At 48.9% G+C, this 24,306-nt stretch overlaps 2 protein-coding genes across 2 annotated transcripts in view; both read right to left on the bottom strand.

Moving 5' to 3' along the window:
* The window catches only part of MRPS6 (mitochondrial ribosomal protein S6), a 44,741-nt gene extending 21,564 nt beyond the window's left edge, over positions 1-23,177 (bottom strand). The window contains exon 1 of the mRNA XM_054293819.1: positions 23,094-23,177. Coding sequence (XP_054149794.1) covers positions 23,094-23,138 — 45 coding nt within the window. The 5' untranslated portion in view covers positions 23,139-23,177. The remainder of the gene's footprint in view (positions 1-23,093) is intronic.
* Positions 1,975-23,183, bottom strand: SLC5A3 (solute carrier family 5 member 3). The gene is made up of 2 exons (XM_054293768.1): positions 23,094-23,183; positions 1,975-10,187 (listed from the first exon to the last, which is right to left on the bottom strand). The coding sequence occupies exon 2, from the start codon at positions 9,891-9,893 to the stop codon at positions 7,746-7,748; it is 2,148 nt and encodes a 715-aa protein (XP_054149743.1). The 5' UTR covers positions 9,894-10,187; positions 23,094-23,183; the 3' UTR covers positions 1,975-7,745.
* Positions 23,184-24,306: the final 1,123 nt, after the last annotated feature.

The following is a 24,306-nucleotide window of genomic DNA, read 5'->3' as shown; positions in this document are numbered from 1 at the left end:
CCCCTTCCCAGCTCCGTTCCCTGCCCTGGACACGCTCCAGCCCCTCCAGGGCTCTCCTGCAGGAGCAGAACTGGGCACAGCCCTCAAGGTGTCCCAGCACAGAGGGACAATCGCTGCCCTGCTCCTGCTGCACACACAATTCCCCATCCAGCCCAGCTGCCAGGGGCCTGTTGTCCCACCCAGACTGGTCTAAGCCATCTGTCCCTTCCAGGAGAGGCATTTTCAGGGATCAGAGCTGGCTCTGGACACGCAGCTCTTCCACCCACCCTGCACATCCTCACTGTTGCCCCAGGATGAAGACAAAGATGAACATGGTGAGTAAAAACCCTCCACAGCACTTTTTGAGGACCACAGGTATAATTCTGAAATTCTCCTGCTTTTGCAGAACACAAGGATCCTTGGTTCTGGAGCAGAAGAAGGTTTAAGGTGGAAGTCACAATGTTTTCACCAAGTGAAGAGGGAATCTTGCCAATCCCTTGCTCAAATTCAGAATTTATCCCGGATAAATCCTAGGATACACAAAACCATCTCACAACAGGAGTCAGGTAAATATTAAAAATCACTGCTGACAAAGGGTTGGAGACCTCATAAACTCAATTATCTTTTATCACCCCACCAACACCTCAAAAATAAAGCCCAAAACACCCACAGAGCAAATCCCTGAGTCCAACCTGATTAAAGTGAGAAGGGCCAGAGGTGAAACCTCCTGGCTCCTTCCCTTTTCCAGCACCACAACATCCACAGGGAAACTGAGGCAGCCCCATCCCAGCAAGGGAATTCCCTGCAGGAAAAGTCCTCATTGCCACCACCTGTGTGGGATTTTCCACACAAATCCTGCCCAGAACCCAAAGGGGAACCCAAAAGCCCAAAGAAGGAGCAGCAAACCGGGGAGTGAGGCTTGGCCAACACAAACAGAAGCAGCTGCTGCCAAAGAGGCTGCTTGAACCTCTTTGAGAATCACTGACCTGGAAAGCTGCTCACTGGGTAAACACCTAATAAACTAATTATGGAACTGGTTAATTAATAGTTAACTCATTAAAACGCTCCCTCCTGGAAAACACAAATCCAAACCAAGTTTGTAAAGCAGGAAAATGGTTATTTTTCATCCCAAATCCAAGGTTGCCTCTCAAAAAATGTTTCTTATCCACCCCTTGAAACAAACAACAGCAAAATTTCCATTTTTCTTTTACATCACAGCAGCAAAAGAAGAGAATAAGTGAAAATTTTGGGTTAATTTGTTTTGTCTGCAGCTGAAATTCTGGGTTTAGCAGCCTTGCCACAGTTCTTGCCAAGCTCCCATCTGCAAAGGAAGGTGAATCCCTAATTTAACACCAGGCCTGCCCCTCCCCTTGCTGAACCACCAACACTGGCCAAGGAATTCATGATTCCCAAGTTCATCATGTCCTTATGGGGGGACAGGGATGAGGAGAAGGAAGTGGGAGATTCAGGGCTCTGCTCACACAATGTGCTGATGCTTTAACCCCACAATCAGCAAGAAGGTGCTGGTCCCACCCAAGAACTGCTGAAGCAGCAACTGAACAGGACATTTAAAGATAAAACAACAAAAATAAAGGAATTTCGCACGGTACCCAAGCAGATTCCTCTGCCGAAGGGGGGTTCACTCCTGCTTTGTGCCCTGAGCCCAGCCCAGCCCCACCTCCCAAAACCAGAGCCCTAATTCAGGATTTGGGATCCTGGAGTTCCCCTTGAACTCTCAAAGAACCCAGTTTGGCTTTGCCTTTGGAATGAGCAGGAACAGAAGCAGGAATCCTCTTTAGCTACAGGGTTTACTGAGAGTAAAATACTCCAAAACTCTCTGTTCTGGTGGGTTGGTCCATTTGGGGTTTTTTTGGGTTTTTTTTTTTCTCTATTTTTATTGAAACTTTGTACAGAAGTTTGAAACATTTCCATACAATACTTTGAGACAGGACAAAATGCCATGGTAAAGGAATGTAAACTGCAAGAAACACAGTCTGAAAGTATCCAAATACTCTCTAAAAAGAGTTTTAGTTTGAAGACTAATGCAGGAGGCAAAATAAAATGCATACAGTATACAAAGAACAGTATACACAGGGCCAGCAATGCTAACTATGAAAATTTTGCATCAGATTTACTTCAAAGATTGATAGCAATATGATAATTCTATACACTAGACCAAAATTAATTTATCATACATCGTTTCTATGACAAAAAGCTTGTCATTAAGGACAGTAGCAACTTACAATATAATTAAGCTGTATTAATCTCATTAACACTTCTAAATCTATATTCCTACTACAGTAAAGGGGTTTTTTTTTCATTATATTGTCTTATAAGATCTTAACAGACCTTTAAATAACACTTTACCAAAAGAGACCTGGATCCATTATAGTGATCTTATCTACATGCCCATTTGGCTTATTTCCAAAAAAACAACCAAGGGACAAGGGAAAAGGCAGGTTTCAAATGCTATATGATATCATTTGGTTTTGGTCTGAAATGTATTTTAGAGAGTTAAAAAAAACCAACAGAAAAAAGGCAGTTCATTAACTGGTATTTTATATAAAATCTGCAGAAAAATACAACAGCAACAAAACCCAAAAATACTTCACAGATATCTAAAAAAACTTTTTTTTTTCTCAGAGATACAAGGTAAAGCAGCATCACTTTGACACTGTGCTTTAAAAAAGAAGATGATGAATGAAGAGACTGCTCGAGTGAGATTAGAAAATTTTGCTTTCTTCTTGAAGAAGACTACTAACATTTTGCACAGCAACTATTTTTATAACCACCTCATTTGAAAAGCATGAATCCCTAGACACAGAATTGTCATTTCACCGCCAGTTTTGCTCAAAGTGTCTGACTTTACACAGTGGAACTGAGAATGCCAAGTGTCACCAGATGTCACTATACCATGAGTTCAAGACTGGAACAGAAGTGAAGCAAATGCCTTGAAACCAACACCAGGAAAGAAATCAAAGAGAAAGTGTTTTGTAAACAAAACAAAACCACTTTGCAAGAAAGAAAAAAAAAAACAAAACAAAACCAAAAAACCAAGAGTTCAGAGATCTCACAGTGAAATCAGAAATTCTAATTATATATGTTTTACATTCTAGGACTACTCTTTACCTTAGGCCAATTAAAGCACATTAAACCATTTAATTATATACAAACATTTTCTTTAAAAAAACAAAAAAAAAATTAAAACATTGCACAGAAGTCTGCTTTTAACATCACATAACAAGGTTAGTTTTATTTTCAAAACAATTACATTTAAGGGCACAGAACATACAGAATACCAAATTAACAGATGAGTAATTTTGCTTCTCTGTACATGCTAAATCCAAAGATTCCCTTGAGAAAGCTGGAGCTTGGCAACTCCAGCTCCTTCCATGTCTCTGTTCTCTGAAAGGGAGCAATTCCCAACACCTCCTCTATCTCAGGATTTAAAAAAATAGATATATAAAAAAAATAAAGCTGTTTTAAAGTTGTAAGCATCTTTTAAGTGCTGGCAGAGCTCCCTGGTGGCTCTGCCCCCTCCACTGTAACCTCATGGAAATAAATCTTTTTCTCTCCTGGGTTACAGGGCTCATGACTCTCATCAGAAGTCTCATCCTGGCCCTTCTGGGATCAGGGAACACACAAGTGGAGAAGTAAAAAATACACAATATAAGGAATATACTGAAGGCCATTTTTATTTCTTACAATCTCGCACGGTTTCCTTTCCCTAAAAGCTAAACAGGAAAAATTATTTTTAAAAAAAATTAAACAACAAAAAAAAAGCCTCTAAACTTTGGCAGAGAATAGCATCAAATCAGCCATTTAAAAAAAACTTAAATAAAAACAGTCTCCCAAAGTGTACTATTAAACTCTCAAGAAGCCTCTTCTTTTTTATTTTTTTAAATTATTTTTCTAAATAAAAGGCTTCTACCATTTCCAGGAGCAAAATTCAAATACCTTACCAGAAAAAATAAGTTAAGGGAAATAACAAGAAGAAAAACAAGCTGTCATTCCAAACTCAGTTTTCCAAGACTTGTCATCCTAAGCTCAAGGCAATAATAAATAAACCCATTGCTGCAAGACAGAAGCACAACCAGCCCCACCCAGCGGGAGGGGCCAGGCAACAAAACTCCATTTTGGGAAATACTCTGTGGTTCTGCTGAACCAAAAAATGGGTGTTTGACCCCAAATTTACCAACTTCTCCCTTCAGCAAAGGCTTGTTTACGCTATGAAAAATCCCTTCTTCTACACAAGGTCCTTCTTGCCATCAGGCAGCCTGCCTGGAACCTCAGGAATATCTTTATTCATTAATAAAGGCCTTTTATTAAGTGGTTTTATGCAGCAAAGAGCATCAGCAACTTGCAGGATCTCTACGACACAATGAGGCTGAAGAGGAGCACACAAAACACCCGAAGAGAAAAAAGCACTGGAGAAAGAATTTGCTTAAAAGCTTCACGATACCAAGTCTGAAGACGGGGTGGGGAGGCAGATTAATAATCCATGATGATCCTGCCCGCCAATTAGCAGTGTGATTAATGTGGCAGCTCGTTAGCGTAGCAAAAGGGAGAATAAAGGAAGCGGGAGATGGAGCACCTCAGTTCGGTCCTGAAGGACTCAGCTCCCTCCCACGGCCAAGGAGAGCTCCCCACGGGTGTGAGCAAGCAGGACACTGGAACTGGGCCTGTTGGCGCTCCCAGGTGTCCTCCTGGAGGAGCAAATGGCAGGGGAGGGAGGGAGGGAAGCAGCAGGGAGAAGCGCTGCAGGGAGCCGCGCCTTGGGCCGCCCGCCCGTGTAAGGCACCCTGGGGACAGCGCAGGGCGATGGAGCCCAGCCAAAGGGTCCCTGAGCTAACCTGGCTTCCCAGGCGGTGGCAGAGCGCCGCACAGTGAGGAGCAGCCTGGAAAATCCCAGTGCCAGCAGCTGCTCCAACATCGTGCTCCAAAATGGTTCCGAGCGATCAAAGCTCCGAACGGACACGGATCTCCTTGCCTGGGTCAAACCGGGTGTTGGAGCCACATCCCAGCCTTGTCAGGAGGATATTGTTGGACTGAGAATTAGCTTTACCTTCTACAATTTATTTTTCATCCCACTATGATCAAATGTTGCCCTCAATGATTTTATCATGTATGGAAACGATTCCCTACGTCTTTGCATCAAACCGTCCTTCACAGCTCAGCACACTAATGAAGCACTTGAGATGCCACTAATTCCACACACCAGGATTTCACCCTTAAATAGGATTTAAAATGTTTTCCCAAACCAAGCTGTGGACACAAAAATCATAAGAAAATGTGTCTTGTCCCATTGGTAGCAACATCAGCACCACGTATGGTGGCTCCTCTCTACAAATATTGCAACAACACTCCAAGTTTTCCACTTTGGAGTAGTTCTACTTCCCAGCAGCAACAACTAAACCAAGTGGACAAAAGTGGGGCATCTCAGCCTCTGGTCAAAGTTTTGGAATGAATGAGATTCAAATGATACTAAAACACCATCAAAACAAACAAAACCACCTCAAAAATAGAAGTGAATCATTTTATCTGAAAAGATGCATTGGGATTTATCTGCTAGAAGCTGTGTGGATGGCACCACTGGAAAAGCAAACTTGCTCCAGCAGGCAAAGGCAGGACTGACCCAAATCTCATCTCTACAAAAAGGTTTTCCCCACAGGAATTGGTTCTTGTTTGTGTGCCAAGGAAATGGTGCTGGACCCCTCAAGTGGTTTTGGTGAATATTCACAATGGTCCCTCAGCCCGATTTTGGCCCAGCCAGTTCGTGCTCTCCTGAACGAGCTCAGGAGCAAAAACAACTGGAGGAATTATTTCCATGGAAAGCCTGGATATGACCACTCTGTCCTAGAGAGAGGAGTTTTGACACTGGTGGGCTCTGCTCCCAAAACCAGGAGCCAGCTTGGCTTGGGGAAGGATGAGAGCACCAACCTGCTGCACACACATCCTGCACACCTGGGACTGCTCATCCCTGCCTGGGCATGCATGCATCCATCCATCCATCCATCCATCCATCCATCCATCCATCCATCCATCCCTCAGGAGGAAACATCCTCTGGATCTGGAGCCCTCCAAATAGCTGTGACTGCCAGGGAGGAATTCAGGTTTTTGGAAAAATCCTGAGGCCAGGACAGACCTCAATTGGCGACACAGATTTGTGGCTGCACGCGCTCCCCGTCTCCTGAGACCGAATCCCTCAGGATCCTTCTGAGGAGGGAGGGAGGGAAGGAGGGAATTTCTTCCCACAAAGGTCACTCATGGCAAGGGGCTGCCCAGGGAGCTGGTGGAGTGCCCAGCCCTGGAGGTGTCCAAGGAATGTGGCACTCTGGGCTGGGTGACGAGGTGGGGATTGGGCACAGCTGGAACTCCATGACCAGGGAGGGCTTTTCCAAGCTCAGGGATTCTGGGATTCCTCAAAATACAAAAAGGAAGTTTGACAGGGTGAAAGGGGAAGTGGGAGAAGACGTGGGGCAAAAGGGCTCTGGAAAACAAGGAGCACTTTCACCTCTCCCTCCCATTTCCCCTTCCTCGCCTTCCCAGTTGTTCTCCCCTTGCAGCATCGGAGCTTCCTCCTCTTCCTCCTCTGGGATTCCTCCCAGACACAGCACAGGAAAACCCTTCTGCAGGGTGCAAAACACTTTTGCAAGACATGTAAAGCTTCATGGTTTTCTTCTTCCCATATGGCAGAACCTGCAAACAGATTTTTCCCTAAAAAGAAGCTAATCCTCACAATGTCCAGGATTCAATCCTTACAATGTCCAAGGTTCGGAGAGTGGAGACGCTGAATGAATCTTCTGGCCATTTACCAAAACTCAAGAAATTCCACCCAAACCTGAGGAAAAATTTCTTTCCATGGAGGTGGCAGAGCCCTGGAACAGCTGCCCAGGGACATCCCAAACCCACCCCAAGAATTCTGTGATTCTTCAATTTCAATATACTACAAAACCCCACAGAAAGAATATTTCTTTTCCGTCCTCCTCCACTGACAGTTTGTCATCTCCAGGCTTATTTTTGTTTTAGTTTTTTCTCTTTTTTTTTCTTTTTTTTTTAATACAGAAACTTTTCAGTAATGGAATTTACAGTGGATAAAAAGCAAAAGACAAAAATTTCCTTAAAAAGAGTAAAAAAAAAAAAGGCAGAAAGCTGCTAAGAGCCATCATGTTTTAAGTGCTATAAAATGAGACAAAACAGCTTCCTGTTGTTGCCAGAAGAAAAATGAGAAACTGAAAAAAGAAAAAAAGCAGTGAGTGCAATTAAAAAGTGCTAAGTTGGCCAAGGTAATACAGTTATTTTATAAATGTGCATCACAGCTCTGCGTTTAAAAATCTTTTGACACAGCTTTAATCACTCAGATTTTACATGCTGGTAACTGATTACCTGTTATCTTCACTTAATGCTGACTGAGCTGTAACTGCCTGACTTCAAACACAGCCACCTGCCTGCCTTTGGTATATTTATACACAGAAAAACAAAAGGTTAGTGCTGCAAATGGAAAAAAAAAAAATAAAACCAACACAAAAGGGAAAAAAGAAAAAGCCACCACAGGACAGGTTCTGCTTTCAGCAGAGGGAGGACAACACATCTCAAATGGTCTCGAAATAGGCTAAAGCTGAGTTGACCTTACAATTATAGCGTAAACAATGCCTGGGTTGTGGTTAAGTTGTTTGAAAAGAAAAGAAAGGAAAAACCAAAAATCTCCAGAGACCTGTATCAACTTCTGTATGTTTAAGCCATACCCTTAAAAGTTCACTATTCACTCACAAAGAGAAGTAGACAAACATGAAGATTCCAAGGGAACAGACACAGACCAGTCCAGTATTTAGTAATAGTTTAACTTTTGGAGTCTCTTCCAGCATTTGTAAACAAACAGTCTCCTCCTCGACCTCCCGAACCACTCTCTTGTTTACGTTTTTACTTTTAAAGCCACAGAACCAATCTATGAATTTCAAATGTCTCGCCCTGTTGTCAGTCCCCTCCTCCTCCTCATGCTTTTTCTCCCCCATCAGGGCGGCCTGTCCGTTGGAGTAACAATCCACGGGCGTCTCCACCTCGGAGTGGCTCACCGAGATCACCGGGTTGCTGTCATCCCTGCACGTCACCAGGAGGTTGATGTCCTCCGGCTTCACGTTCTTAATGTTCTCCTCCGACTTCCCGTTGGGAATGATGTGGTTGGCGTTCTCGTTGCACTTGAGGATGCTCTTCTCCTGGCCCTGGTACAGCTCCCCCTTGCCGGCGCTCTCCGGCGCGCCGCGCTTCCACAGGGCCCAGAACGTGGTGGTCCGCACCTGCTCCTTGGTGGGCGGCGGCGTCAGCAGGCTCACCACGACCGTCACGATCCCGGTGATCCAGAACAGCGCCGTGGCCACGTACATGTAGTGGATGTGCTTGATGAAGCCGGGCCTGGTGTCCGGCTGGTCGCACTCGGGAGCGCGGTAGAAGAAGGCCAGGATGAGGCGGATGGCGCCCAGGACGAACCCGGCCATGCCGCCGTAGAAAGCCCCCTGCTCGTTGCAGCGCTTCCAGAAGATGGCCATGAGGAACAGGGCGGCCACCGGCGGGGTCAGGTAATCCGCCACCTCCTGGATGTACAGGTACATCTGCCCGCCCTGCATCTCCACGATGATGGGCACCCAGGCGATGCTGATCACCACCATGAAGGCCACGAACACCCTGCCCACGATCATGAGCTCCCGGGAGGTCGCGCTCTTCCGGATGAGCTTGTAGACGTCGAGCGTGAAGATGGTGCTGGCGCTGTTGAAGATGGAGTCCAGGTCGCTCATCAGGGCGGCGATCATCACGGCCATCATGAGCCCGCGCAGCCCCACGGGCACCAGGTTCATCACCAGGCGCGGGTAGGCGATGTTGGAGCAGCCGGCCCTGCTCCCGCACACCTGGAAGCAGTGCTCGGGGTTGATGCAGGCGATGTCATCCACAAAGAGGATGCGGGAGATCATCCCTGGCACCACGATGATGAACATGGGCAGCAGCTTCAAGAAGCCGGCCATGAGGGTGGAGCCTTTGGCGTGAGCGATGTTTTTGGCGGCCAGAACTCTCTGCACTATGACTTGGTCGGCGCACCAGTACCACACCGAGGCCGGGGTCTGTCCCAGCAGAAACCCGGGCCAGGGAATGTCTTCGTCCGTCGGCTCGCGCAGCATTTTGAGAGAGTCGGGCTTCGGGCTGACGTTGCAGGAGTTGGTGTTGGAGATGTTGTAGGTGAGGAGGATGGAGGTGATGTTCGGTGACGCCAACATGTACCTCCTTTTCACTTCTTCAAACCCACCGACCTCCATGAGGCTTATGATCATGAGTGTGAGGGCCCCGATGATCATAAGCAGCGCCTGGAGGGTGTCCGTGTAGATGACGGCCACCAGCCCTCCGGTCACGGTCAGCAGCGCCGTCATTCCGATCAGCAGGATCACCGACAGGTACAGGTTCCACCCTAGGGACTCTTGGATAAAAAGCGCCCCCGAATACAAGTCAACCGAGAGTTTGGTGAAGATATAAAGAAGCAGAGACAACGCTGCAAAATAGATTTGAATCCTATGCCCTCCGAACCGCTTGGACAAGTATTCGGGCATGGTGTACACTCCCGAGCGGATGTAGACTGGCACGAAGACCCATCCCAAAAGCTGCAAAAGCATTAAGGCGTTGAACTCCCACGCGCCTACGGCGAATCCGCTCGCCGCTCCAGATCCTGCGAGCCCAATGAAATGTTCACTTCCAATATTGCTCACAAACAACGAGGCCCCGATAGCTACCCAGGTCATAGAACGCCCTGCCAAAAAGTAGCCACTCACGGTGCTCCGATTGTTTTTCCACATGGCAAAGAAACCTATGCACATTACAAGCACGAAGTACAGGGCCACAATGGCAATGTCTGCTGGCTCCAAAGAAGCCCTCATTTTGTAACCAAAAAGCCTTCGCTGACGTCCACTTCTCGCCCCCCAGCCAACGTCTCTTAAGCACCACGTGAACCAGTTTTAACCAAAATCAACACAGCGGGTCAAATTCTTTGTCCCTTGGTTTGCTGTCCTGATGCTGGTGGCAGTGGTACATTTACTTTTCTCCGCTTCTCAAATTTGGGAACTTAGCACGCACTTTTAATCCACATTCCACAAGAGCATCAGCCTTAACTCAGTTGATGTAGGAGAAATTCTTAGTTGCAGCTAAGTTTAGTGAGGCCTACTGTACCAACCCTGCAAGGCAGCAAAGACAAAAGACAAAGATTGAATTAGAGAGGAATTTCATGAAGTAATGAGAAAAAATTTGAAGTGTAGTAAAACAAATCACTGAACACCACAGATTTTTCCCCCTTTATATTTCCTGCAATCCATAACAGACATCATTCAATATTTGAAGGGCTAAGTGGTAAAAGCCTTTCACAAGACAACTTCAATGGTTACAGGCACCTTCAGAGACGCAGCGATTCGGGAGGATTGAGCGACCCAAATTCCCCAGAACACAGCAAGTAACAAAAATACATTTTCTTTTTCATTACTCTGGTGTCTCATAAGTCTCCTTCTCAAGCCACTAACCAGATCTTCCTCTTCCAAGCAATCTTAGGAAAATAAAATTTAGAAAGCCCAACAAATAACAATGGCTACGGAGCCCAAACCTGGCTCAGCATTTCCTGCACTGCACCTCCCAAATCCTGGGAGATCCTGGCACCACAGGACAGCACCTGAGACACCAGCTGGCTGCTAGAAAAATCAACGTGAGGTCACAGCACTCTCAAATATCAACATCCGTTTCAAATCAGCTGGAGAATCAAGGTTATTGCGCAGGTTTTGAGGTGAGTTTGCTCCTGTCTGGGGTACAGATAATCACAGGGTTATTTTTCACTTGGAAAGCTCTCCATACACATCCACATGATCCAAGGGGAGAAAACATCCCATTCCTGCAAGTGGCAGAAGCAAAACTCCACCTGACATCTCACTTTAGGGCCAGTCCCTTTGGACAGCACACCTGGGGTTTGCGGGAGCACCAGAGGCACAGGAGGGAACACTGGGTGGGTTCTGGCAGCAGTCACAGCTGCAAGGATGCCAGGGAATGTCCTTTCAGCATCCATTCCCATCCCAGCACGGAGAGGTGGAAGGTATGGAGGCAAAGCTTTCCCTGTCACACCCTTCCCAAATTCCCAATCGCACCTGACAGCTCCCAAACTCGGCAGGAAACAAAACCTGTTGGAAGAGGAGGGAAGGGACAACGAAGACTTGGTGGCAGAGGAAGGGGCCCTGAGGAGCTGCATGGTGGCTCCCTCATGGATTTGGGATGTGCTCCCATCTCCTGTTTATGCCTTGGGAGGTACCACAGAATCATTGAATGGTTTGGGATGGAGGGACCTCAGAGCCCACCCAGTGCCACCCCTGCCATGGCAGGGACACCTCCCACTGTCCCCAGTGTCCAGCCTGGCCTTGGGCACTGCCAGGGATGCAGGGGCAGCCCCAGCTGCTCTGGGCACCCTGTGCCAGGGCCTGCCCACCCTCTACCAACCCAGAGGCTTCTAATGGGTTTGGAGAGAGCTGGACACGGGATTCTTCCATCTCCTACACCCAATGGCCATGGGAAGGGAAGAGCAAAGCAAAGAACAGGTTTAGTCTAAAGATCAGAACACAAACCTTTGGTAGCAATAACGAGATTATTACAAGTGAGGAACAGGGTCTGACTCCACTCCTCTTTCCCACCCACTGGTAAAAGCACAAGAAAACCAACACTGGGTCTTTTTTTCTGGCCATAAAATCTCACAAGTCCTACAAGCATCAGCTCCAGGCATCCCCTTCCAGTTCTTTCCCTGGCACAAGGCTGGAGCTGCCATTTCCCCATTAATTAATCATTAATACAAACAGCCTGATAGCATATTCTAATATTTGGTTGGTTTCTTGTTTAGCATCCTGCCATATATTTGGTTTGTTTAAAGGGTCAATAAAACCATTTGAAATTCCAAGAGCGTTAAGGCTGAAAATACACACATTGTGTTAAAGGCAGCAGTGGTACTGGGGTAAAAACGTGCAACTCCTCATAGATTTTAAAATAGCTCCCAGCAAGCCACAACTTTAACCTTAAGGAGAAATCCATCACTCTGTCATTTGCATAGTCCAGCTGTTTTTCAGGAGAAAAATTTAAAAAATAAAAATAATAAGGGTTCCCCCCCAGCACCACAAATCCACTTGAGAATAGAGATATTCCTTCTGCTGGAATTACAGCCAATAATGAGAGACTAAGGAGAATGGCACAAAACGGACTGATTACAGCACTGGGCTAAATTTATCATTCCTCAGAAGCCTCAAACCACAGATGTATTTTCAATTCTTCCACAGAAGAATTCACATTTCTCCCCACCCGCAAATACAGGAGTAGTTAAATGGTCTAATAGCTTAATCCAACCCAAAATTATAAACACTTCACATCAGATGACGCAATCAGAGCCAAGTTTAATGGACTATTCTTAGTTTTAAGCACTTTGGAGCAACACTTTAATAGTGTTGTGTCTTTTGCTATATTCAGCTAATTTTTCAACTACATTATGTTTATACCAAAACTATAAATATTTGAAGAGAAAGAGAAGAAGAGATTTTAGTGAGATATGACAAAAAGAAAATCTGCTATACAGAAAACCAGGAGAACAGCCAGATAAGGAAATGCTAATAATTAATATTTTTCATGTTCTGTTGTCCTTCTCATTACTAAAAAATATTTGATTTTAACTTGAGTTCACCCCCCACCATCTTCCCTGTAGGTTCATCAGTGACCTGTCACAAATATCCTATAGAGCAGTATGGAAAAATCACAAAAATCTCCGTTAAAAACAATTCAATTTGATATCAGAAGTAGCCAGAGAGTTTCTACAAACAGATATTATTAACAGGGAAGCTGTGGCTGCCCTGGATGCCTGGGAATGTCCAAGGCCAGGCTGGATGGGATAGTGGAAGGTGGGACTGGATGGGCTCTGAGGTCCCTGGGAATCCAAACCTCCTGGAATTCCAGGATCAGACTCTCTGACAAGTGTGTCACTATTAGATGCAGCTGCCCTCAAATAAATTGTGACATTCCTCGGTTAAGTCACTTCAGCTCCAGGGGGCTCATTCCAACCAAAATAAACAACAAGTGAAGTTCCTGCAGCGTCTTCCATAGGAAGATACAGCCAGTCCATGCACCTGAAATAATCTCATTTCAGAGAGCTGAACCCTGCCCTCTGTCACCAACACCTGAGGGTTTTTTTGCAAGGCTCAGTTTGCCTGAGCTGGAAGGTGGAAAGTTTTCAGCAGCCACCAGGAATTTGCTGCACTGTCACTAAATTACAGCACTGAAGTAGCTTCTTGTACCAGTTTCTTAGACCTAATTCCAAAATAACCCTGGAACTTTTCTTCATTAGGAAAATGAGACTCGTCCCTCTGAACTTTCAGCAAGTTCTGACCTCAAGTCTTACAAAGGACTTTTGAGATGCCCCATGTGAGTTTAGTCCTGAGTTATTAGAACAGTGAACATTGTGGCACTGACAGAGGGAGGGAAAAAAAAAGGCAGAAAGACAGTGCTGCTGCCAAGGACTGGGAATTTTCTTCCCTGAGGCTGTTTTCTGGCTGGATCATATCAAAGACACAAAACAATGTGCTTCCCTCTTGTCTGCAAATAGAGGCTGCAGCTCTGGTGAAACAATGCATATGTCTCTCCAACACCCAGCCTGCTCCTTAAGGGGAGAAAAAATCCCAAGCAAGTCCCTGAAGAGAGATTTCATAATGTGAAGCAGACCCAGGGTGGGATTTTGAGGAGAAATTTGTAGGATTGTTCTAAAGGAAAACTTTCTCCACAGTGCTTTTCTAATAAAATGAGTGTTTAAACCGTGCTAGAGTCCAACTGCTCCAGCTCTGAAGCCACCATTTGTTCTCAGCTCCGTCGGCTTTTTGGCAGATAGGGATGTCTGAGCTGACTTTCCTTTTCTCCTCACCAATCCTCATGTTTTCAGGGTTAATTTGGGGATGTAGATGCCCACCTATCCCACAGCAGTGTCCACTGTTAGCAAATTAAGTGCTCTGCTCACAGTTTTCAGATTATTTCTTGGGAACATTTTCCCTCTCCACAGTCAAGCAGGAGTATTGGAAATCAGATCTGCAGCACTTCACCTACTGAACAGCTCTGTTGTGTGGAAGAAAACTGTCCAGATTGCCAGCATCATGGAAAATATTAACTCTGCCACAGAACAGTGAATAAATACCACAAGTCCTGTGCCTTGAGTGGGGTGTGTGCCATGTGCCACCCCCTGAGTGTGTTTTCCAGACCCCTCACACTCCTGGCCATGGACACACCAGGGAGCTCCTACCTGGCCACTGCTCCACAGTAAACACAAGGAAAAAAACCTCTCAGAGGAAAAAAAAAAAAAAAAAAAGAGGAAAAACTTTGTTCCATTTATTGCAGCACTCCAGAACATAAAAAAGGAGCACTGAAGCTCTTCATGGAGTAAGTGATACATAAATTATGTAGCACATGCCCTTGAGGAAGCAGGGGCTATCCTTGGCAGCTGCTCAACAGAGCCCTGAGCATCCAGGGCAGCAGTTCCAGGCTTTTCCCTGAAAACCAGGAGCTGGGGCAGAGGAACGTGCCAGGAACCCCCCTGGGGCACACAGGGAAGGCAGAAGTTGACCTGGAGCAGCCAATAAATAACTGGAGCTGCTGGGGATGCCAGGCCAGCCCTGAACCCCAGAGGCTGCACAGGAAAGGGCCACATCTCCAGGTGACCTGAGCCCACCTGGCTGAACCTGCTGGTCACACTCTGCACCATCACCACACCGAGCTCCTGCTGCTCTGGAGGACTCAGGAGCCAGCTCTGCAAACCAGCACTACCAAAAAAATCCAATTTGAGGTGCAAGGAACGAGCCACTCACTCAAAGGAGTTGTTATGAACACGTAAGGAACTTTTGTTTTGGTCAGGAATCACTCCAGCTCGGGTCTTCATTTTACTGCAGCAGCACAAAAAAGCAGCTTGGTCCAGCATAAATTCTTCTGGATTCTTTTCTACACAACTGCTGAGGGAGACATGAGAGAAATAAGTAACCCCAAAGCAAGAGACACAGAACTCCCTGCCAGTCACAAACGGGATGGGCAGTGGACAATTACAGAGCAGGAGCTGGAGTGATGTGAGGCCAACTGGAGCTCAAGGGCACTGGCACTGTTAGAGCAGGACCTCATTTAATTGTCATTTTTGGGGGTTTTTAACCATTTCCCCCCCCATCCCAAGCAAATACACCTATTCCAGTGTCCCAGCAAGTCACAAATGAAGGGCAGAAGGCACAGGAAGGACGCTCCAGCAGTCAGTGGACACAAGAGAAGCTCCAGCCTTGCAAAGCAAGAAAAGATGGATTTTTTCAGGATGTGCATCACCCTCCCCGAGCACTTCATGCCACTGCCTGTGACATTCACACTTGGCTGGTTCCCTTTGCCAAGAGCCAGTCCCCAGCACTCCAGCAGGAATAAGGAACTGATTTGCTTCCACTGTTCTTCCCAAAACTCCAAACACCTCCAGGGCAAAGGGGTAAGCTGGGGACAGAGGGAAGGAGACAGAAATTCTCTTTTCATCTGTTAAATACAGAGAGATTACCAGAAAGAAATTCTGTCTTCTCCAGGCCTACCTAGACAGGACACCCATCACACCCAGGAGATGAATCCATCAATTATCAAATTAAAAAAAATAAGGAGTTAATACCTTCCTTTTCCCCTTGTCAGCTCAAAGAATTGGCTTATGTTTCCATGGGTGACAAATGTTATCTGGAGGAATTTCTTCACAGAAAGGACCTGGAAGGGGCTGCCCAGGGAGGTCTGGAGTCCCCAAGGAAGGCCTGGAGGTGGCACTGAGTGCTCTGGGCTGGGGACAAGGTGGCCATGGGGCACAGCTGGCACTGCATGGGCTGGCAGGGCTTTTCCAAGCTCTGGAGTTCTGTGAAAGGAGCAGAAGCTGCCAAGGAATTTGGCCTTGCAGAAGCTCTCAGCACCTTTCCTGCCTCGGCTGCAGCCCCAGCAGGGCCCTCCTGAGCTCAGTTTGTCACCACAAAGCCCAGCCCAGCAAGGAAACCACAGAGAGGTGACATTCCCCTCCACAGGACACAGTTCTTTTCCACAGGAACTGAAAGAAAAAGGGGCAGAGACAACGCAGAAGCCACGTGCTCAACAGCCACACCAAGGGCACCAGAGGGCAAAAAGCCAGACAGCGCCAAGGGGCTGGCAAAAACGGGAAGGTTCTGGCACCTCACAGCACCAAGCAAGACCTCACACTGCACTGGAAGGTGCAGAAAGACACTGAGGCAGCCCCAGGGCTCAAATCCCCTCTTGTGGAACCCAAAATGCAGCAGCACCAACACTGCACTGCCACGGCAGGGATGGAGGAGATGAGCACCTGGTCACCAGAGCAGCAGCAGGAGAAGGAGTCAAACAAAGCTCAGCAGCCAAGAATTGGATTTCTGGTGGATTTCTCAGTCCTCTGGACAAGGTTATCACCTTTTTAGAAGCAAATATCAGAAATGCTGCAAAATCTCTGCCACTGCTGAGGATGCCCTTTCCTTCAGCTGGAGGCTCAGTGCTGTGATGCAGCTGGTGGTGATCAGCACCCAGCAGGAACTGGATAATCCCAGCCTAAAAAATGTGCTGCTTCATCCCATTTGAGGAGGCTGTTGGCTGTGAGAGTGCAGAAATTACTTGGGAAATGAGAAAAGAGAAGTGTCAGTCCCCATGAAACTGGGCAAGATACCAGGAGGAAATTCTTCTTCAAATTTCTAGGAAGAACAAAAAAAAAAAAGACAGAAAAAACCAACCAGACTCATTAAGTTTCTTTAGGACTTCCCCAAATTCCCATCACATTTCTGGCTGCCCACAATCTTTGGAAGAATATAAAGCACCCCCAGGATTATTGATGGGTGAGACAAAAGTTCAGGATCATACAGAATCCAAGAATTTGAGGCTCTCCAAGCTTCCCAGCCAGCTGGGTGCTGTTTCAAGACTTGTGATTCTTCTTGGAGATTTCAAGACGCCAAAACCAGAGTTCAATAAAATTCTGTTGGTTCTAAAACAATTAATGCTAATTACAAAGCTTGATACAGAATATCTCTATTAAAAGCTACTGAGCACTGATTTCTTTTTCTAAAACACCAACTCCACTGAACACATTCCCTCCTCTGCATGGACCTGGCTTTTTATTCTTCCTTAGATATTTGCAGGATTGAACACAGGGACTGGCTTGCAAGTGGACAAACCAGGATTAAAAAATAGCAGAACAACAGTTCTGCAGTTCCTCCATGCTGTTTCTTGGGTTCATAAACCTCACTTTACACCATCCACTTCCTTCCTGCCCTTCTCCTCCCCAGGGGTGATGAATTTGCTCTAGAATCTCATTTTTAGCACTAAAGTTTACACCAGTGCTCCCCAGGACAGGTCTTCACATCTTGCTTTACTTTCCATATATTTGATTCCAATTTTTCCTGTTCCACTTCTCCACACTTAGTTATGTTTTGCATCTCTTTCTGTGGTTTTATTTTTCCCTGTTTTCAGGGAAATTTTTCCAGGGAATCACCTGGTGCCCTCAGGTAAGGGACACGGAGGGTGGGACACAAAGCTCTACCAAGCAATTGCTTCCACACAAACAGCTCTTCCCTCATCCCAAATCTGCAGCCAGGGAGGTGAGGGTGCCTGTGGCTCCAGGAATTATCAGCCTGCCATGGATGGAGCCTGACAAATCATAAAATCCTGGAATGGTTTGTTTGGAAAGGATTTAGAGCCCATCCAGTGCCACCTGTGCCATGGCAGGGACACCTTGCACTGTCCCAGGCTGCTCCAAGCTGGCCTTGGACACTTCCAGGGATCCAGGGGCAGCCACAGCTGCTCTGGGCAAAACAAAAGAGAAGATAAATTACTTAACAACAACTTAATTGCCAAAGCAATTTTTGTGTGGCAATGATGGTTCTGGGACAAGGGAACTGGAGAAATCAGCTCCTGAAAGAACACATGGAGGAAAGCAGAGCTTCCATCATTCCAAAGTATGGAACTGATAAAGATTAGGAGACAGAAACCACACACACACATGAGCTGAAGGAGCAGCTTCTCCTCATTGTTACAATGGAGAACTTTTACAGGAATCAGCCACATTTCGGGGCTTTCCAACCCTCAGAGATTAATGCTCAGCACAAAGGGCTCTCCCAAGAGTTCAGGGACAGAATCTGCTCCATGCTGAATTTACCAACACCTCCCTGTCCACAGCCAGAAGACAGCAGGAACAAAACCCAGGCAGGAGCAGAGAGCTCATTGCTGGGGAAGAACCAGGGCAGCCCAGAGAAGCCTGAACTCAAAGGTTTAACCCCACTGCTGTCCCCTGAAGAGGGGCTGCCCAAACCCCACTGAAATCCCACCAGGGCCTGCAAGGAACTGAAATTAGGCTTAAACTGTTCTGCAGCAGAGAATAATCCTGTGTGTCCCCTCAGAGCCAGGCACGTATGCCACACTTGGCAGAAATTCCAGCTCTTCCAAGACTGGAAATGTCAAATATCAGGCAAGAGGGTATCGTTCCCAAATGCTGTCTGCACCACACTCCCCAAATCCAGCTCTCCTTATGGAATGCTCAGGGCAGAAAACAAAAAGGTGCCTCCTCCAGCAGAGCCAGGGCTGGATCTTGCTGTTTTCTGATCCTGCCTTTGGTTCCAAGGCTTTGGTCTCCATCCCAGCACCACCCCCAGCTCCAGGAGCCCTCCCTGCCAGGCTCAGAGCCTGTTCCAGCCTACTGAAAATGCCAGTGGGAACAGAGGAAAAAACTTTTGTGTAATTTTAACCTGCTCAGCTGGGAAGAGGGGTGGGGAAGATGCACAATTCCATTGGAAGAGCAGGTGGTTCACCGGAAAGGAAAGGAAATAAAATAAACCAAATATCTTCCTGCTTCGTTCTCTCCCCCTCCTTCCTGGCAACTGAGACATCAAAAGCCCAGTTGCTGCAGCTGCCTACACAGCAATTAAGTGAAATAGTCAAGATGTCAAGCAACACTACTGCCCATTTACTTTGGCTTTCCCAAAATAGCCAACAATCCCCACACGGCAGGTAGGGAATTTTGGAAACACAGCAAGCCACTCCAAAAGCAACAAACAGCTGCTGAAGACAAGTTGTGTTGTGAGAACATGGCTGGGGAAATGAGAGCACACATTCACTGCAGGATTATTATTATTATTATTATTTGGAAGTGTCCAAGGCCAGCTTGGACAGGGCTTGCAGCAAGCTGGGATAGTGGGAGGTGTCCCTGCCATGTGGAACAAGGTGATTTTTGAGACCCCTTCCAACCCAAACCACTTTAGGATTCCAGAAGTGGGGGGATGGCTCTCCTAGTCCAGGTATTTTTGCTGAAGAAAAGGTGGTTAGGTTTTAGATTCTGGCACTGCGTGTTTGAACTTTGTCACAGGTGAAGATGAGCACGCTGCTAATAAAATATTGATGAATTTCCTCCTTTGTAGTGAAACACTCCGAGGTGTCCCCGTGCTCTGCTCTGGGTGACAAGGTGGGGATCAGTCAGAGGCTGGACTCCATCCTGGAGCTCTTCTCCAAGCTCAGGGGCTGTGGGATTCCCACTTTGTGTCCCAATCCCCTCAGAGATCTGGCATTGCCACCCCACAGTCACTGTGACAAACAGCCTCAGAGCAGGAAACCATTGCCAGCCCTTCCTTCCTTCTTCCTTCCTTCCTTCCAGGGAGTTCCAGAGCTCCCTGCTCTCCCAGGCAGTGACAATTCCTGCAGATTCCCTCCTGGGGATTCACTGCCCTTCCCTGCTGAAGGTGCTGCTCCACCACAGTCCCCCCACGCACAGACAAAGATGGGACAAAAGCAGGAATCCTTGGAAGCTCAGCTTTTGTTATGAGCAGGGAATTCAGGCCACGGGCAGCTGTGGGCAGGTAAGGTTTGGTGTGCAAACACCTGGACACTGCTGATAACAAATGCGCCCCCAAGCTCCCCCCAGCATTTGTTCTTTGCGTGCTGCAGTGTGGAAAGCAACACAATGGGCAAAATGAATCATTTCACCTCCATGCTCACACCTTGCTCTGCCCAAAGCACCTCCTCCATAAACTCACACTCAGCTACACAAACCTCTCACCCTCCAAACACACCACAGAGCACTGGGGGGTTATTAATTTTGGGGCTACTTTTATTATTGTTTTCCTAAGAGTCACTAACTGGAGGCTCTGCTGATGAAAAACTCTCTCTATATACAGAGTATAAAAAATATTCTGTGTTTTAGTGTATAAAAATACAGTGGTTTTAGTCCAAGTCCATTACTTCTCACAAATGAGGACAGAGAAGAGCTGCTCAGCTTTTACTCCAGAAAAAAATCCTGACTTTTTGTGGGAAGTACATGCAGACAGCCAGAGACAAAGGCTGATAAGTGGCATCAGTGCGAAGTGAAAGTTTTCCCATTCCCAAAGCTCTTGGGTGTTGCATTTTTAAGGCACAAAAGGAGAGCTGAGGAGGCTCTGGAGCCTGCCAAGCCTGAGGAGAGCATCAGGCAGGATGGATGGGGCGTGCTGGACCCTCCCAACAGAAACCACATGCAGGGAAAGAACAGGAAAGGATCCCTGACTTGGACACGAGCAGGGCTGGGCAGCAACAGGGCTTAAAGCAACAAAAATGAACTGGAGGGACTCAATTCTGCCTGGATCCCTGAGAATGCCAAGGGAACTATTAAAAGAAAGTTGTGGGTGGGGAAAACCCCACAGAAGCACCAAGTCTGCCTCTGAAGAGAGGCAGCAAAGTCTCCAGGCTGAGGTCGGCACCAAGCTGCCAGAGAGCTCCGAGTTCAGGACAAGCCCTGAAGCACAGCAAAGCCAAGAGACAGGGGGACAGGGGAGCTAGGACATCACAGACACCAAAAGAAGAGTCAGCACTTGCTCAGACAGCACCAGGACACACAGACATCACAGAGGCACTGACAGGGAACAGCTGCCCAGGCGCCATCACCATTGTGGAAAAGCAATGTCGTTTATTCTTCTCCAGGAAGGAGTTCTGGAATCATTCCCCTATTTCAGACTGGTTTATTATGCCCATATTTTGCATCATTTAATTCAGTATTACAGCCAGGGTTATGCACAGCTTACAGGGGTCATTAGAGCAACCCCCCAGCCAAGATCCAGCAGCACCACAGATAACAAAACCACACGAGAAAATATTTCCAAGTGTTCTAATGACACAAGAGAGGCAGGAGCAGCAAAATATTGGGAAACGAAAAAGCACCTAGATGTGGTGTGCTGAAAACAGCACGAAAATTGCAGCACCTACAGACGGACTCTTAATTTTAGACTTACAACAAGGGTGGGTTAAAAACACCAGCACAAACTGAAATGTTTGGACATAATCACAGAGCTTAAAAAACCCCTTTAAGGTACATCCATGTGGAAAGAACATGCTGGAGAGTCCAACTTCAAAGAGGCAAAGGTTGCAGATGTTAAATCCTGAGAGCACTGATGTTCATTAGAAGCATCTTACAGCTAAAAGCTTATCCCTGCATCTCCGTGGTCAGATCCTAGAAACCAGAGAGCCTTTCCAGCAGAGAGCACTCCACGGCATCCTTTCAGAGAAGTCAGTTTATTCCTGCCTCAGTATTATGGCAGATTTGCTACGCTTGCTGTCCTGCCCTGCATGCCGAGTACCCATCTCCCACATCAACAGCACGGCTACAAAAACCATCTCTGCCTCATCCACGCAAGGGGAGAGGTGTGGAAAGGAACAAAAAAAATCGGACAAAAATTCTATGTTGACAAGCAAGTGGAAAAGCAGCGTATTTTAGCCCGGGTGAGCTGGTGCAGCAATGTCACCCGGCTTTCTCCCTGCTGCTGCGTTTCTCCACTAGAGGACCCAGGTGAGATGTCTCTACTACAGCTTCTGCAGCTAAACCACGGGGAAAAATATATTAGAGGAAAAAAAAAAAAAAAAAAAAAAAGAAGCCAGCCCCGACATGTGGATGGTCCATGTAAAATGAATGGAAATGTACTAGTGCATGCGGCACACCAGACGTGCTCCCGTAATTCCCAAAAAGCCACGGCCACGCTGCTGAGCTGCTGCTGCTCGCTGGGAAAAGGTGCTGGTGGGAATGAAGGGTAAATCCCAGAGTATCCACGCCGGGCTGGACAGGAGGGCTCCAGCCCAGCGCAAGTGCCGCTACATTCCACCACCAGCACCGCATATTAAGCTGGAAAGTAGCAGATAAACAAAGGCTATAGAAGGTGCTAGAGAAGGGCCGGTATCAGCTGTTATTTACCAAATAAACCTCCCATCCACACGGAGATGGCCTTATTTTATTATTATTATTTTTACGCACACACATCCCCCATTCCCACCCCCCTCCCTTCCCCCACGTATTGACTCAGCTCCTGCCGAATGGGAAGAGCATCATTTAACCGAGCTCTGTTATCACCGCGCTGCCAAAAAACAGCGGCAACGGCTGCTGCCACCCCCAGCGCCCCTTCCCGGGGGCGATAGGGCCCGGCCTATCGGCCCCGCTCAACCGCTGCGGGCAAAACCCCATCCCTGGCACTTCCCTGGCACACGGGGGGGAAGGTGGCACCCCGCGCTGGGAGCTGGCCGGAGCGAATCCTCCGCTGCCGCCCCTTTTCCCTCGCCCCGAGGCTTGCCGGAGCGCAGGGCAGCCGAGGAGGGGCCCGGCACAGGTGCGGGAGGGGGATGGAAAGCGCTGGTGCTGCAGAGGGAGAGGGGGATGCGCCGGCAGGGGCAGGGGAAGGGCCGGCTTCACCTGCTCCAGGCACGGAGGGAGGGGATGGGCAGGGAAAACCGCATCGCTCGCAGAGCGTGGGATCTGCTTACCTGCGTGCCGGAGGGGAGGGGGAGAGGGGACTGCGGCTCGGGGGCAGCGGGCACGGAAGGGGCGATGGGCGAGCGGCCGGAGCGCGGGGGAAGCGCCGCGGAGCCCGGGACACGCTGCGACACTGCGGGCGACAGGGCCGGCCGGGCCACGCGGTGCGGCGGGGACAGCGGGCACCGAGGGGACACCGCGGCGACACCACGGGGCGAGGATGGAGGGGGTCTGCCAGTCCCACCTGCCTCCCTCCCTCCCTTCCTCCCGTCTCCTCTCCCTCACTCACCCTCTGCATGGCTTTCAGGATCAAAGCCAGTTCATAGCGGGGCATCTTAGAGCTGCTGGCAGTGGCGGGAGGAGCGGGGCACGGGGTGGGGAGGAGGGGGCTGCGGCGAGGCCGGAGAGGAGGAGCAGGGGGGACAGGAGGAGGTGGTGGTGGCGGAGGAAGGCGCGTCCCGGCGCTGTGGCGGCTCCTTCCCGCGCGGCTCCCGCGGCTCAGACACCCGTACGGGCAGGGGCGGCGCGGCTTAAAGGGCGCAGGAGCTGCGCACGCTCGACCGGGCCGGCCCTGCCCGCGCCAAGCGCCGCCCCCGCCGGGCCGGGGCTGCCCCGCACCGCGGCCTGAGGGCCGGGACCCCCGCGCGGGCACGGCCGGGCCCTCCCCGCGCTGCCCCCGCGGCCGGCGCCGCCCCCGGCCCCGCCGAGCCGCCCGAGCCGCCGCCGCCGCCGCTGCTGCAGGGAGTGGAAATTTCCACTGCGCCGCCCCCTCCGCTCCCCCCCGCCGGGCCGCGCTCACTCCCGGCCGGGGCCGCGCACGGAGCGCCGCGGGGGGGCCGGGGCTCGCGGCCGCGCCGCGTGGGGACCGCGCGTGGCGGGGGCGGCTCGGGCCGGGCCGCGCGTGTGGGACAGCCCGGTGGGACACCGGGACATCCTGCACATGTCGGACACTCTGGGTGGGACACCGGGACACCCTGCACATGTGGGACACTCTGAGTGGGACACCGGGACACCCCGCTCATGTGGGACACCCGGTGTGTCACCGGGACACCCTGCTTGTGTGGGACACCCTGCTCGCGTGGGACATCCCGGTGTGTTACCGAGACACCCTGCTCATGTGGGACACCCCGGGCGTGTGGGAGAGCCCAGGCGGGACACCAGGACACCTTGCTCCTATGGGACACTGGGACACCCTGCTCGTGTGGGACACCCTGCTCATGTGGGACAGCCCCATGCGTGTGGTATACCTCGCCCATGTCACCGGCGCTCCAAAAGGCTCAAGTGGGATGGGACATGCAGAATTGTCCCGCTCCACCCGCTGCCATGGCCACAGACACCTTCCACCGGGCCAGGTTGCTTTGAGCCACAGTCAAGCTGGTACTTTCCAGAACCTTCCTCATCCTCAGGGCACCTCTGCACCCCCAGGACATGGCCATTGTCAGAACTCCTCAGTGCACAGCCAGGACCGTGTCCATCTGCAGAGTCCTTCAGGGCACCTCCAG

The sequence above is a fragment of the Melozone crissalis genome, unplaced genomic scaffold (assembly GCF_028551555.1).
Source record: "Melozone crissalis strain CALT ecotype California unplaced genomic scaffold, PUWL_Pcris_2 ptg000187l_1, whole genome shotgun sequence".
Classification (NCBI taxonomy): Eukaryota; Metazoa; Chordata; class Aves; order Passeriformes; family Passerellidae; genus Melozone; species Melozone crissalis.
Note: the sequence above shows the minus strand (reverse complement) of the source record. Positions and strands in the feature narration are given on the sequence as shown.

Excerpts from the sequence above, each read along its gene's own strand:
- SLC5A3 (XM_054293768.1), bottom strand. The coding sequence starts at position 9,893 with ATGAGGGCTTCTTTGGAGCCAGCAGACATTGCCATTGTGGCCCTGTAC.